This window comes from Leopardus geoffroyi, chromosome E2, assembly GCF_018350155.1.
Source record: "Leopardus geoffroyi isolate Oge1 chromosome E2, O.geoffroyi_Oge1_pat1.0, whole genome shotgun sequence".
In the NCBI taxonomy this organism is placed as follows: domain Eukaryota; kingdom Metazoa; phylum Chordata; class Mammalia; order Carnivora; family Felidae; genus Leopardus; species Leopardus geoffroyi.
Genome location: NC_059335.1, coordinates 50,674,226 through 50,690,832, shown reverse-complemented (window position 1 = coordinate 50,690,832; position 16,607 = coordinate 50,674,226). Strand labels below are relative to the sequence as shown.

Here is a 16,607-nt window from a genome sequence, read left to right as displayed (position 1 = left end):
CCTGGGCATATGACACATGCAGATACACCCCTCAGTGTAATATCTTCCACTTGACCCGGTATCCTTCCCTCACACCTACATCCTACCCCTGCTCCAAAGTTTGAGGCTTCACAAAATGTGAGAGGTTGCGATTTGAAAAAGCAACACCGTCCCCACCACTCCAAGTGGATTGCTAAGAAAAAAAAACATACAGGAGCATGTTTTCTTAAATTGAGCTCCATGGTCTAGCCATGTTAGAATCAACTGAGGAGTATCTTGTGAGGTTTCCAGAAGCATCCAACATCCTGGGTTCTGCTTTATATCCACCAGCGTAGGAGCTCCTAGAGCCACACCCAGGAAAACAGGTTCCTGAGGGACCCCTGAGCAGATTGACAGCATCAGGATTATCTGACAAGAAGAACAAGAAGGTTAAAGAAACCTTCTGTCTGAAAATGAGTAACTTCGTTGCATATTGAATTGGACCATGGAAAAATGAATATGTTTATCTACACGTAGGTGGTACTTGAAGAAAACTGGACATGGGAGCGGCTTGTCCTTGAAAGATGTTTTGGAGAGAAACTGGCTCTGTGAATTAACTATGAATCATTGCATCACTGATGAGGTCAGTTGGCTAAGAAATGGAAAAGAGAAAAACTGGAATAGAAAATGCATGAACCGGAAAACAAATCCTTGAATAAGAGAAAACTGCCTTTATGAAAGGTCATGAGAGAGTTCCTGAAAAAGACATGACAGCTTTCTATGAATTCTGTGGGAAGCACCCCAAAAATATAAACAGAGAAAAAGCACTCTATGTGGAGAAAGAACAATCAACCAAACTCTTCTGGGCTACACAAGTCAGTCTCCAATGCTGATCATACTGCTTCTTTATTTGAAAGTTACTACCTATGAATTTCTAAACACGAGTCCAATTTTGACTTCTAAGAAACATAAATCAGGCTGAGTCACCGTTAAACTATTATATAGTGAAATATTAAAGCAACAGCATGATGTATGGGCACTTGAGATCTGCATTACTGAATTGGGTTTTGAAGAGATGGCGAGGAGAGCCCAAGCACTTGAGAAATCAACAGGAAATGGGCTGGACTATTTTTGCATGGTAGCATAAAAGAACACAGAATGATTTAAGGCACTCTTAAGTTTAAAACAACCAAAATTAATACAATAAAAAGGAAGAAGGTACAGGATCAAGTGCTGCATATAACCACAGGCAAAAGGTGACTTTACTATCACGGTTTTAAATAGACTGAATTAAGATCAGTGGTAACACTCCAGGAGGTTATAGGAACAAACAAGCCCACTGCCACTCAAATATCAATCTAAATGAACATTTTAAATAGATTTGAAATGGGTAACATCTACTACATAGAGGACACTTCAGTGTGTCATTGGAGGACATAAGCTGTATTTCTGTTTCTAATATTTGTTTGTAATTTTGTAATGCCACAGAAGTCACATAAACATGGATTCTCAATTTCCTTATTTGGAATATGTGGAGAAAAATTCCAGTTTCTCATACCACACAAAAAGCTGTGGGTTTCAAATGGAAGTATCAAAATGCCTAATTTATTACATATTTTGTATGCTTTTATCATCACTTTAGTAATAACAAACATTCGACAGCCGACATGTTTATTCCACACTTATGTAATCAACTGCTACTGGAGGAATGTAATAAATCTGTGGTTTCTATACATTTATTCATTTTTCCATTTTCGTCATGGCTAACTGGATGTTTTTCTTAATTCTCTACGTAGCAAATAGTTACTGAGCATTTACTGTGTCCACTCCTACAGTAGGAGCTGATGTTACAACAGTGAACACATTCTGTCCTCATGGATCCCTCAGTCTGAAGGAAAAGAAAGACATCAAGCAACTCACCCCACGTGTACAGATATATTTACAAACTGTTAAGTGGAGCATGAAGGAAAAGGGCAGGTTGCACGCGAGTTTTGAACAGGGAGATTTGAATGAGGTTTTTGACTGGGGACATCTTTGAGGAAATGAATCTTAGTCTGAGTAGATGTCCACCTCTGTGAATGTCTAGGATCAGGAAAGAAGGAGGAGGCAGGGAAGGGGAGGGTACAAGTTTGGGGAGGGGTGAGGAAGGGTGGGAGGGTGAAACCTGGGGAGGGAGGGATGGTGGTGGCAGGAGGGAGATGGAAGAGGTCCATGGATCACCTTGACCCTGTGAAAGCTTGGTTCCAGGTTTTGTTGGGATGGATCTACTTTGGTTTTGTCCTTAGCCCCAGGACATACCAATTGGTCCACAGATTGGTCTTTACTCCTAAAGCAATGCCCTCTGGCTTTTCAGTTAAGAGCCCAACATGTCCCACAAGTCCCTATAAATTGGCAGGATTGATTTTTTTCCAAAGGTGTTCCTTCCAGCATTAGGCAGATGTGGAAATCTTCAGCGCCTGGATCTCCCATCCCGCTCTCTCCTGAGCTTCTTGGTACCCCATCTTGGGCATGCGCAGGTCATGGATCAGCCGAGGACTGAAGGGGAGTTTTTATGTGGGAGTTGAGGCCCTCCCTCTCTGACCCCCTCCTTTTCCGGATTCTACCCTAAATTTCTAGCCACTCTGGCAACCCTGAACTCTGGACCCCGCCTCCACAGCCCAGTAAAATCTGGCTACTTTTCTGCTTGAGCATTATGATGCCCTGCAACTGGGATGCATTTTTAGGAAAAATTCAGTGAAACGTGGATCTCTCAAAATTTGCTTTCCTTCTCTCAAGATCAAATCTTGTCAAATATCATCCTGTTTTAAGTTGAACTTCAGAAACCTGAAGGAGGTTTTTTAATGTGTATTTTCTATCCAGTGATTCCAGTTGTAGCAAGACAGTCCAATAAAAGCGACTCTTCTGTGACCGGTACTGAAAAGCAAATCATCTGTTTGTGAACTTTTATAGTCATTGACTTGGTCGATTAATTTATTTAGGGCTGCAAAGTGGGACTATGCTAATTCTATTTGCTTATTTCCCTCTTTACCTATTACCTGGAATATACTTTTAAAGAGAAATGCCCTGTTATCTTCTATTTGATCTGTACCTTGAAGTACAGATCACATAGGGAAAGTGAGATAAATTCTTGATGTTTCCCTTCATTTACTAGTTTTCAAAATAAGGAGTTGGTTCCTTCATCTCTCTCATAGGTAACCGATTGGATTTTTGTTTTTTAGTATTGTCATGAACCCACTCACTTAAACATACTTAACATGTTGTGGAACTGTAGTTACTATCCTTACTGATGCTACAATATTTCCATTTTTCGTCAGTGAGGGCCTCCTCAGCAGGCTCTGAGTTCTTGTGACATAATCCCAGAGGGTTTCATAGCTGCTTCTTTTTTTTTCTGGTATCCTAATAGCTCACCTTATTTTCATTTTAATATAACCCCATTTATCATCAGATTAAAATCTTAAGACTATCAATTTTTCAAAGAATTAGAATTTAACCTCTTTGATTTTAGGCCCACCAGAATCTATCTTCTTTTTCAAACTCCGGCATAAGCTCGGATTCCTCAGCTACGGTATCAGCTGATAAACAATCTGAGTGCAGGGATTGTATGTAATTCACCTGGATCAAGTTTTTAGCTGTTGACATGGGGGAGCTGCTTCACAAATATGTATTGAGTTCAATTATAACTATTCTTTAGAGTAAATCTAACACATTTACTGCCTTTCATTTCTCCCCCTAACCAGACATGTGGTGTAAGAGATTGGTCCGGAATAGACAGAAAACTCAGAGTCGGTTCAGTGTTAGTAGTTGCATTTCTCAGGCTACTTTCTTGCATTTCCTATTAATGTGTTTTCCAAATTAAAATCTACTGATAGAAGCAGTTCCAACTTCCAATATTTTTTACATGATAAAAAGCATATTTTTATTAAGTTGGCCTGAGTTTTGTAATTGTTGACCTACTTCCATTTGTTAAACAGAATCCATAATTTTCTCTTAATTGGTCTGGATTTAAGCAAATAAACACAACACTTTCTATATTCTGTGTAGTTTCTATCCTTCTATGTGTTTGTTGCCTTCCAACCTTCTTAGTTCTCCCGTGTTCTACGTCATATCTTTCACGGCCTGCACGTGCCTCCAGGTTGACGGGAAAAGCCTTCCTGAGGCTCACCAACCCTACCTCCCTTTGTTCGTGCACCTATCCAGAAGACTCAGGACAAAGAAGGAATAGCTGACTACGATACAGTACCATGTGTGCATGGTACGACGGGGAGCAGAATGGCTGTTCCAGCAGCAGGCGGAAATGTCCTCTGACCCAAAAGTGAGATGTCAGAGAAGCTGCCGGAGACAGCGATTTCTATGCTGAGAAAAGGTGCTGAATGAAAGACTCATCTCGGTAGACAAGTGAAGGCTCCACGTGTGGTGACTGCCCTGGGCACTGTGCAAAGATCCCAAGTCTACAAAAATCATGATATCATGGCGTGTGGAAGAAATGGAAAGTGCTCGGTGTGGCCGGGAAGCTGGATGCTCTTCTTCTGTTGAGGATGAGGAAAGGAAGATCCCGGACTGCAAAATGAGGATGTTTACACAAGACTAGAGGGAAGGAACTCCGTATTTATACTGAGGGCAACTGTCACAGCAATTCGTCCACCATTAAAGAACACTATCTCCTGTGACTTAACGGCCACTTCCCCAAGGACATCTCAAACAGAGCTGCTTTCACTCAGTTTTGTCTCCTTTCTCTGCCTTTGTTTACCATTGTTTACTTTCCTTTGGGACATTCCGTAGACCGTGTTTCTTTACCACGAAACGTTTTCTCTTCTTGTTCTTTCTTCCATGAGTTATTTCCTTACCTACCTCTCTCGTCTAGATCTATAAACATGTTCACGGCTGCTATGGCCAAGGCATCTGAAATTTATACTTTCTCTTTGAACCCATAAAATTTAGCTTCTACTTCTCTCATTACTCAGGAAACAACTTCCAAGTTTTCCGACATAAAAGTAGAACATGCTCTTTGATATGGATTTTCCATTCACTTGATGTACCTTCATAACAAGTTACTGCCCTAACTCACCCGGACAGAGGCTAATAAAATTATGTGTGGCACTCACAATAGCCACTGTCTCTACAATATTCATCAGAGCAGCTACCTAGAACTTCAGCGGACACATGCATTAGGCACAAGGAGGGGGGTGGCATAAAAATGCACACTACCTGAAAAACAGCGTTAAAGACCTGCTTTAATGATGATAGAAATGCATTTGTCCTTTTCAAACACATGAGCAGTTGTCCAAACACAGCACTTCATACTGTTATTATTACCAGAAATTCTGCAAGTGGGAAGTTACGATTTAAATAACAATGATATTTATGTAGCTTTCAATTATGTATCTTCAGCTCAGAGGGTTTCGTGTTCCAACCTCCTGAATTCCCCAGGCTTGAATTCAGTTAAGTCAACAGTGCAATTAATTCTCTCTCCTGTGCCCTTTCAGAGCTCATTCACTCTCCCTTGCCCCTCTCAGCACATGGCACCACTTTCCAGATGCTTGTTCAAATCTGATAACTCAGGGACCCTCATGTGTGATCACTAAGATCTCTGAATCCACATCCTCAGTATATTTGAGTCTGATGTGAATCAAGAGAAGCCTCTCTCCTGATTGTTGGTGCTCTGGTCCTTACTGTTACTTGCACACATGAGACCAGAAGCCTCCTGACATGTGTGTGCCCTTATTTTCAGCCTGAATGACTGTTCTCCAATAAAAACCGATCCTCCAAGCAATTCTTGTCTCCGTGTTTGACGAGGGTCCGCCCCTTCCCCTATCTGGACTGTCCTCCCAGCCTCTCAAGTGAAAATATCTGCACTTCAGTTTCAAACCTATTGCTATCAGCGTTCTTACACTTACACTCAATTTCTCAATCATTTTATTCCTCCCAACCTACACTCATGCTACCATATGTTACACTGAGTTTGTGTAATTTTTATGACATTGCCTCTTCTGACCTCTAGGGGTCAAACACCTCATGTTAGTTGCCACAAATGGCTCTGTTTTTACAAGTACTCACGCATGTACCCCCACACCCCACTTCTCCCTTTCGCTCTCTGAAATTAACAAGCAAGTTGAGAGCCAGCTCCGCAAGGGTCATCACAGATCCCCGAGCCGGAGCTGTTATTCATGGTGGTGGTCTTGTAGATTACTTTGGCAATGTGTACATGCTTTTTTGGCTTTTATTGTACAGTCAGTACTATAAACTTTGCTTTGCATTTTGTAACTATGTAGTATTTTAGATAATGTGTTTGCGCTTTGTTGTATAAAGTAAAAGGACTGTACTGAATAAACCTAGGATTAGAATACAAAAAAAAACCCAATTATATATAATAATTCCCATTTATTAAGAAATCTACATTATTTTAGAATTTCTCCCTACACCCGATACCTAGTAGAGTTCTCTTTCAGCAAGTGTCAATAAATACTTAAAAGGCGAACACATGTATGATTCATAGAGTTGTCAAGAGCACTGGCTTTGGAAAGTAATGGATGTGAATTTAAATCTTAGATCTCACACAGGCAGTCTGCGTAATGCGGACAAAGTTCTTAATTTCTCTAAAGTTCACTTTCCCCCGTGTCAGGAGACTTGAAGCACCCTGGTATACAGCACTCTTAATTTTTTTTTTTTCAACGTTTATTTATTTTCGGGACAGAGAGAGACAGAGCATGAACGGGGGAGGGGCATAGAGAGAGGGAGACACAGAATCGGAAACAGGCTCCAGGCTCTGAGCCATCAGCCCAGAGCCTGACGCGGGGCTCGAACTCACGGACCGCGAGATCGTGACCTGGCTGAGGTCGGACGCTTAACCGACTGCGCCACCCAGGCGCCCCTTAAGTGAGCAGCTCAGGCAAAGCCCGGAAAAAAGTCACATTAACTTGGTGCAAGCGATGTGAATACAAAGGCTGTGGGTTGCATGCAGGCCTCCGGGCTTTCCCAAGAGGCTCACTTAATTGCCAGCATGTTCAGGAATCCTGTGACTGGGATCTAGGAGAGAGACCCTGAACCCTCCCCAACACTGCTTGTCCTTTTTTAAAGGGATTGTAGGAGAATGGCCTTGTGTATCTGAAGAAAATCCAGACTGATCTCGGATCTGGGCTACTCTGGGGAGTGGCACACAGAATCTTACAAGCTGTGTTCTTGTGCAGATAGCACCTGCCGCTCTTCCTTCTGAGGGCAAGGGGGGCTGGTGGTCCCCACTTATTTCTGTACCAGAACTCAGAGCAAGCCACGGGGCTCATGCAGCAGACAATTCTGTTCCTCTCCTCTTACTCCTGCATAAAGTGGTAATATTCATGCCCCTATTTCACTGTGTTATTAGGAGTAACTCAGAAAATGCCTAAAAAGAAAATATCTGATACCTATTAACTATTTAATAAATGATAATTACATAGAATCATGCTTCAGTAAATTCATAGTCTGTGAGGCTGATACTACTAACAGGTGGATAATATAACTGTTACCGAAGAATTAAAATATATTTGATCAAATTCACTCAAGAAGGGACTCACACCCAACCCATTTTGAGGTTCTTTTAGGTTATCTATGATAATACTTTTCCATTGTTTATTATTTTTTCTCTTATCCAAAATTATACAACAGCCATTTTACACTCAGTCCTGTCATACCATTTTACCATACGTGTTTATGTTTGAATTTCAAATCTTGTTGGCTCTCAGTACCGTTACTTCAACTGCGGGTCAATGAAAACAGGAAGCTGATTAAATGCATGGACAATGTGCTCACTGCAAGAGACAGCAAATGAAGTCACAGGAAAAAGAATGTTCCACAGGGTTGCAGATCAATGAGAGTGGAGGGAGATTTGGGTCATCACGAAGCATATATGGCAGCAAAGAACTCAAAGGACCCTGTTCCTCAGCAGCCCCTTCCTTCCATGGGGACATGATGAGCGGTGCTTTAGTTTTGGAAAAACAGTGTCAGTAGTCCTTTTTCAACGAATGTTGAATTTACATCCCAGATTGAATGTGTATCAAGGGTGTACAACTGGGGAACCTGTTTAATACTTCTAAAACTCTGTTAAATGGGTGATTTTTAGGATGAAATGAGGACATCTATAAAAACTGTATCTGACACAGAGTAAGGGCTCAAGAACTGTTAGCTATTTTTATACTGTGATAAATAAATACTTTGCAAGGTGGATGCTCTGAGTAAGTAGAGATGCAACTACAAATATAAAGCATCTGAAGTCTGTTTTGCTAAGTATCCAGGGTGCAGCGTGGGCTTTGCTATACTCTACGACCCAAACACAAATAAGACGGACTGTCTGAGTTCTGTGTTTCAGAATTGCAATTTGGGGTGGGATACTTTTTTTAAAGTGTGATTTTATTCCAACAGATCATTGCGAAGGAGGAGGCACCACATAACAGGAACAGCTAAGCTGAGCTGTTGGAGACAAGAGAGTAAGTGGGTAGATGGTAAGAAGTACGCTTCCCTGGCTCATCTCTGCGAATCAACAGCTGGATGGAGCCTAAGCCTGCACGTGGGTTCTGGAGTCTGGCAGATCCGGCTGCAAACCCAGCATTGTGACTTCCCATCAGCATGGCTTCATCAAGTCCTAGTGCCTGAGCTTTTAGCCTCCCCTTTTGCAAAGGCGGGATGGGGGAAGTGGCGGGACGGGGGGAGGTGGGAAGGGAATAGTAACCTAATAATATTTACCTGGACTTTTTAAAAAATTACAAACTGTTCATGTAATGCTGTAATAAGCACTCAAGAAAACACTGCTACTTCTAGAATTTTTCAAAGACTTAATACTATTAAAATTAGTGTTATTGCTATGATTATGATTACTGTTGATATTCACACTGTGATCGCTATTCTGTAGGCTCCAATGGGAACAAAAGGCCAGTCAGTTACCTTTGATGGGAGAGAAGGATGCCGGGAACATCACTAACTACTGCAAGGAGATGTGCAGTCTGGACAACACAGTTTGTCCGTCTGACAGTTTCAACAACGTCAACACGTCGCCTGTCCTGTGCGCGACCTATCTTGCCTGCATGCAAATGAAGTGAACCGGAACCTAACTGGACTTACATCAAAAAGTGATAAACTATGTGTGACAAAAGCTTCAGTGGCTAAAAAGCTTTAGCTTTTAGCTAAATAGTGATATAGAGGAACTGAACAATCTCAGGCTCTTTTCCGGATTCTTCCGTGTACTAGGCGTGGGACACTGGGCAAATTACTGAATCTCTCCAAACCTCAGACTGCTCATCTGATAATTGTAGATCATGTTAACTAACTCACTGTTCCATAATAAAAGAGCATCTAACAGGATGGTGTGGCTTGAGGTAGGCTATCAATAACTCTTAGGCCCCTGCCCCACAAAAAGATATAATAAAATGCTTCATTAAGAGGAGACTAAGTGAAATCTGTGGTTTCTACCATTTTTTATGTGAAAGTATTTCAAACACATTTTATATTTTAGCAGAGGTCTTTACTTTTTCTATGAATTTATGTTGAGGGCACAGCATATTTATAAGTGAGTTACATGGCATATTATTTTTAGGCTAAAGAGACCAACATTCTTTGGTGCCTAACGTTTGACTGGTTATACTAAATGGAACACTGTATCTTTTATGAAATTCAGGGTGCCTAAGTGAAACATCATCAGATACAGTTCGTGGAGGGGGAAACTCTAATATTTGCAAGTTAGGATCTAGTTAATAATATTAGATATGGATAAATGGATTCACATATGTCCATTAACAGGTAGCTCTGTGTACCTATCTCCGTATGGATTGATCTATCTATAAAACGCTTCCATTTCTGATTTAAAATATAACAGTAAATACTGAAGTCAATATTGCCATGCACGGGCGTGTGCGCACAACACACACACACACACACACACACACAAGCTTTCCACAAAGATCATTCCTGTTTTTCTATCTTATCTCTTTACATAGCTATAAAGTCAATTTTGGTGTGCAGGTTGGCTCTTAAAACATCTCTTTTGATCTCTACGTCAGTGTGTTGGGTAAACAAACACTTACTGTATGCACATCCGAACACCTCAATCCGCATTCCAATTCTGCCCCTGGGGTTCCACTCTAAAGGGATGAAGCGCAGAAATCGGGCTTTGATGGAAGGCTGGAGTCTATAGTACACAACACTGTCTGCATTTGCATTTCCTGAAAAGCCCTAAAAGAAAAGGGAAAGAAAGAAATCAATGCATTTGGAGAATATCCATTTTACCCTGTGACCTATAGTGTCCACAAGCAATGTCTGATTTGTTTTTTCACTATAAAAATGGCTGCCTTCTCCAAGAAAATCATTATTACCAGTTACATTGTAATGTCCCTCTTTCACACAGAAGTCACGATTGCTCAAGCTTTTCTTTATATTGAGAGTAGATGAAATTCCACCTTCCCCATTAAGCCAGCTTTCAACATGATACCCTCAATAAACGTTGTTTCTATAAAGTGCAAATTAAAAGGCATTAACATTGTGAATGGCACAAAAAAATTTTGAGAAAATCTTCTCCCCGCATTAAAAAAGCAGGATCTGATTCAGCAAAGAAGTTGCTTAGTCACTGATGAATGATAAAAGTTAGGGACCTGTTTCCATTGTTTTATTTTATCCTCTTAGTAACATTAACAAAAGTATCACCCATTCAGAACTAAGGAACTACACTCTGAAAACAGGCTGTTCAACCTCACGCACTGCACTGCCGGTACGTCAAAGTGATTTAATAAAAAAATAACAACACAAAAGTGCCTGTATTAAAAAAGAAAAACCGTTAAGGGAAATTAGAAGCAATAACAATTGGGAAGACCTATAATTAGACTTACAGACTCTAGAATCTGAAAGCTAGAAAGACCTTGAGAATGATGCTAAGCTGGCACAAAGTGCAGATGAGGAAATGAAAGGTCAGAAGGGTAGAAAATAACCCTCTGGTATTTGGAAAACTGTTGTATGGTAAGACCAAGAGCTACCCTCCTTCTGCAAAACCGGGATGCATCTGCCTACCACGTAGTTCACCTGCAAAAGCCACACACCAGAGCACCTAACATCTAAGCACTTTACTTTTCTCCTCCATGACGAATGGTACGCTTTCATATATGAAAAAGTTAGGGGAAGTGGAAGTTGTTCTCAATAATTTATATTTATTTTTTTATTTCTTCTTCTCCTCCTCCGCTACCCATCCTCCCTTCCTCCTCCTTCTTTTTTTTTCTCCTTTTCCCCTCTTTTGATTTTTTTTTTCAACTGTAACAATCAGCAAATGTAGGAACAAAATAAGGGATCTATTCATGCTCTTGGTAGGTCTGTTGACCATGACTGACTGATCAACAAATATGGCCGGCCTCATGTAGACTGCATAAGAAAAAGGCAAACACATTAGGAATACCTATATACAGGGAGCCTGCTCATTTACCTACTTTTCTTTCCATTTCACTAATATCCCTTCAGCAGCATTTACCAAAATATTTTTTTAATATGAAATTTAGTGTCAGATTGGTTTCCATACCACACCCAGGGCTCATCCCAACAGGTGCCCTCCTCAATGCCCATCACCCACTTTCCCCTCCCTCCCACCCCCCATCAGCCCTCAGTTTGTTCTCAGCTTTTAAGAGCCTCTTATGATTTGGCCAAAATATTTTCTGATACCTTTTTTTTTAAAGGCTCAGTGTTTCACAGTCAAATTAATTTGCTTTGACTCCCCTTATCAATCGAGTCCCTACTTTGCTCCCACTCCACCAATATTCCATACACCAGCTCTCAGGCTCACACACCACAGGCAGTTCTGTGATGGCGCCTCCAAATTATATCCCAAATCTGGGCACCTCTCTTCATCTCAGCTATGACCACCCAGTTCAACAAAGAATCGTCTCACCAGAATTATCTCAATGACCTCGTCCTCACCTTTTTTGTTCTCCTGTTCCCTGGCACCAACCCCATATGCAGCCCTAGTCTCTTCCTCTCTGAGAAGTCAAAAACATTTTTAAAGGTGGATGCCTGGGTGGCTCCGTCGGCTAACCATCCGACTTCGGCTCAGGTCATGATATCACGGCTAGTGAGTTCAAGTCCCATGTTGGGCTCTGTGCTGACAGCTCGGGGCCTGGAGCCTGTTTCAGATCCGTATCTCCCTCTCTCTCTGCCCCTCCCCCACTTGCACGCACACGGGCGCGCTCTCTCTCTCTCTCAAAAATAAATGAACGTTTAAAAAATTGTTTTAATTTTAAAGGTAAATCAAACCATGTAACCCCAACTGCTTTCTTTACCACTGAGAACAAAATCCAATCTCCTTATCAAACATACGCTCTTTGACAACACCCTCCATTAGGTTTATGCCACCCTGGAGCCCCTAGAACAACCAAGCTCAGGGCTGCTTAGGGCCTTTGCACCAGCTGTCTCTGCTGCTCTGTAAGTTGTCTCCGCAAGGTCTCTGGCACAACCAGCTCTTCTTGACCTTTCAGGCTTTGGTCAAAATATTACCCCTTAAGTCAGGCCCTTGCTAATCACAGTTGCAAAGGCAGTGTACCTGGCACACCCCCACACCTTATTGCCTATTTTATTTTCTTCATATTACTCATTATTTGGGGTCTTCTTCTGTTCGATTATTGTTTGTTTATCTTATCCCACTAGAAAACGAGCTCCATGAAAGCAAAGACCTTCCGGGCCCTCCATCCACAGTACCTAGAACATGGCTTGGCTCAAAGTGGTTCACAATAAGATACCTGTCGGATGCGTATGTTTGGCAAAGACTGGGCTTCAAAACAAAACAAAATTCAACAGGTGTCTTATTTACAGAACCTCTAAGAGCATGTCAACTGTGAACGTGCTAAAGTGCGCTGTATCTCCCATGACAGGGATAGTTCTCTGGTATGTTTTAAACATATTAGGCCCTCGTTCTTAGCTATTATTTCCCAGAACATAGACAGGAGAACACTGCTTAATTCCACAGGTATTTTAACTTTGTAATCAGACCCTTCCAGAAAGCTCCAACCTTCTCACTGGTCAAAATTTCATACTCTGGGCATTGGTGGTGGTGGTGGTGGTGTGTGTGTGTGTGTGTGTGTGTGTGCGCGCGCGCGCCCGTGTGTGTTTCCAGGCTCCCCAAATCAGGGCAATGTGGGAAAGGCAATGCAGGTCGAGGCCCTGGTCCACTGACATTCAATCCTAATCAGACCCCCTTACACTTCGATTCTATTTTCCTGGGTGCCTCTGGCAGGCTAATACAATTTTGATTTCTTTCGGTGAACAGCTGGATGATGAATTAGATAACCTTCCAAAAGATCTCATGTTTTTTCAACATTAATGCACATTCACAGATTTAGACAGATGCCAGTATGATGTTCTCAACATCTTAAAGGATTAAGAAGAAAGATACATAGTGGCCGTGGCAACAGACAGGTAAATGGAAGGGGGAGGTCCATGCGTGGCAATCGTTCACATTTTACCTGATCGATTTATGAGCTATGTAAATTTTCAGAACATAAAGAAGAAATATAAGGTGCTTAGCTTATATACGTAATAAAAATGTCTTGGCACATTCAAACTTTTAAGCAGCTTTTTCTTACAAAGGGTGAGGGAACTTGTGAGGTGGGGGATATGGGGGTTTTAGCACATTCCAGTCACATCTGGGGTTTTTTTCTAAATGAACATTTTTAATTTTATAATAATCAGTATAATGAAAGAAGATGCAGACAGAGGAAGTGTGTTCAGTGACAGAACAGGCAGAACACTATCTTGGAATGCTCTGAGTACCTTAAATAACTTCCTAGGATCAATGTCAGCCAGAGAACAGGAATCATTGCTATTAATTAAGAATTCGTTAACTGAGCAATAATGTTTGTCTTGTCTTGCTCCTCATGGTGAAATTTTTTCAATACATAAGATAAAGACTTTGCTTTGGAATTCTGTATTTAATGGGCCCTTTTTTCAGAATGGTAGTCAATTAGGGATGTGGCTGATGTTACATTATCTTATGAATGAAAAGTTCTATGCATACAATCAGGTTTCAAATGTACTTCCCTCGCCTAAGAGATATTCTTCAACTTGCTATGAATACTTTTTTCACACCATCACAAGTTCATAAAGAACGCATGGATTTAAGTTGCTCATTAAAAACAATAATTTTATTATGTGGATGTTTATGTCTTCACTGTTTTCCTAATTTTTTTTCATGTTTATTCATTTTTGAGAGAGAAAGAGTGTGAGTGGGGGAGGGGCAGAGAGCGAGGGAGACACAGAATCAGGCTCCGTAATGTTAGTGCAGCCTCTGATGCCCCCACGAGGCACTCAAACCCACAAAACTGGGAGATCATGACCTGAGCCGGAAGTCAGACCTTAACCAACTGAGCCACTCAGGCGCTCCTGTCTTTCCTTTTATTATAGATTCTGAACTTTGGTGTCTGTTAGAATTACTTGAGGAGCTGTTTAAAAATGCAATTTCTACATAGGAGTGAAAACACATGATATCATATGTTTTCACTCATATGTGGATCTTAAGAAACTTAACAGAAGACCATGGGGGAAGGGAAGGGGGAAAAAGTTACAAACAGAGTGGGAGGGAGCCAAACCACAAGAGACTTTTAAATGCAGAGAACAAACTGAGGTTGGATGGGGCAGGGGAGAGGGGAAAGTGGGTGATGGGCATTGAGGAGGGCACTTGTTAGGAGCACTGGGTGTTGTATGAAAGCCAATTTGACAATAAATTATATTTTAAAAATGCAATTTCTAGATCCTGAACCCCATGTGCTAAATCTGCAAGTGGGGCCCTGGAATCTGCATTTCTAATGCATGCCAAGCCAATTTGTGCTTTGGTCTTTAGCTGATTATGAAAAATTTTCTGGCTTGTGAATAAGCCATGCTCTTTTCCCCTCCCTATATCATTGCAAAACTTTAGAGAGGGAAGAGATTTCAGGAGAAGGGTTCACCAGGGCTAACTTCTAAGGGGAGAAATATGTAGCAAACGTGTTCTGTGTTATCAGTCTAAAGGTCTTCAGTGTGCAAATCTGTACTCAGGGTCAGGTGCAGGAGAAATGCATTACGCAGCTGTAATACTTCCATCAATGCTGTAAGATAGTCATTTTTGCACCCACTTTAAAATTGAGGATAATGAAAATTATAGAAGTTGTGTGTCTAAAGCCACACAGCTAAGAAGTGGCAGAGGAAGGATTTAATCCCAGGCTTTGCTGACTCCAGAGAACATAATTTAGCTAAACTATCAATAGGCTTCCTTCCAAAAGAACATGAAAGCTAAACCAGTCGCCCTAGAGGAAGCTTGATATTTTATCTGAGGCTCCCCCCACTCTTTCTCATAATTTACATTTAAAATCTTTGACATATTGAGAGTAATACGACTCAGATGATCGCTGAACACAGCTCTCCCAGCTACTATTATAGACAAAAGCATGGTTCCATAAACTTTACATTTTCTCAAAATTACTGGAGTAGAATAAAAAGAAAAGACAAACGTTCAATCATCAATGGGACTCGTACATAAAATGATAAGTTCCTCACAGATACGAAATGCAAAAGAATATGCCAGTATTTCATCAAATGTATGAAACACCTACAAGTAGAATTAAGGTCATGTGTCTTATGTGACAAAAATCAAAAAGCCTTAATTGTATTTTTCTTTTCTTGGAGACTTGATTTTCAAGCTCAATGAGGTATTCATAGATGGTTTAAAAATGCATTCTAACCGAGATAATTTATGGAGTTAATGAATTAAAGTTCTTCACAAGATTTTAAGTATGTCCATAATGATTCTAAAGTTCATGAAGAGGTATAACAACATTCATCTGTTTTATAAATATTAATTGAGCAACTCATCTATGAAAGTCAAGATGCATAAAGGGAAATGCCCATATGGCAGTTCATAAGGGGATCCAAAACACTTCTGTAATAAATCAGAAACATGGGACCACTTACATGTAGTTACATAGCAGGCTGTGTAATTACATAAAAATTGGTTTAGCTCCCACCAAAATAAACAGCAATACGAATATAAATTCAACATGACCAGCAGGCAAACATGAAAATCCTCTGACCTCTCTTGTTATGAGAATTCATGTGACTCACATATGACCTATTTCCAAGAACAACTCATTTTGACACAGTCAGATGACAGGTGGACACTGAATGCATCGTAACAACATGCTGTCTAATGGAAGTCAGACCTTTGTTTTATGGTGTTGGTTATAAATATTTACCAAGTGCACCCCTGAGCCTCCCAAGAGACTGTCTCGTCTAAAAACCAAAAAATTAAAAAAACTGAGAAAGCAAAGAAAAAAACAACTGGAAAGTGGGAAATTTGCTAGCATAAACCCAAGTAAGTAACTTGTAAACATATGTTGAATAAGCCCATTGAAACTCTACATATAAATGCTGATTCTCTCTTAAGTGAGTGTGAATGTCACTCATTAATTGTAATAAAGAAATAGCAATGAGAGTAGAGGAATCAAATTAGAAAGTTAAGGGTTGTTCTGTGTTTATGATAAGTCTCAAATTTCAAAATAAGAATACAGAATTTTATTGATATAAAATCAGTGTCTACCACCCCCTCTGCTCTGAAAATACTGTCTTTAAAATATTTACTTGCAGGGATACCAAATTCTTGGCAGTATTTCAGTAAGGTCCCATGTCTT

At 40.6% G+C, this 16,607-nt stretch overlaps 1 protein-coding gene across 4 annotated transcripts in view; it reads right to left on the bottom strand.

Moving 5' to 3' along the window:
- The window catches only part of CNTNAP4 (contactin associated protein family member 4), a 255,955-nt gene that overhangs the window by 112,257 nt on the left and 127,091 nt on the right, over nucleotides 1–16,607 (bottom strand). For all 4 annotated transcript variants that reach the window (XM_045443602.1, XM_045443603.1, XM_045443605.1 and 1 more), the window contains one exon: nucleotides 10,005–10,152. In XM_045443602.1, coding sequence (XP_045299558.1) covers nucleotides 10,005–10,152 — 148 coding nt within the window. The remainder of the gene's footprint in view (nucleotides 1–10,004; nucleotides 10,153–16,607) is intronic.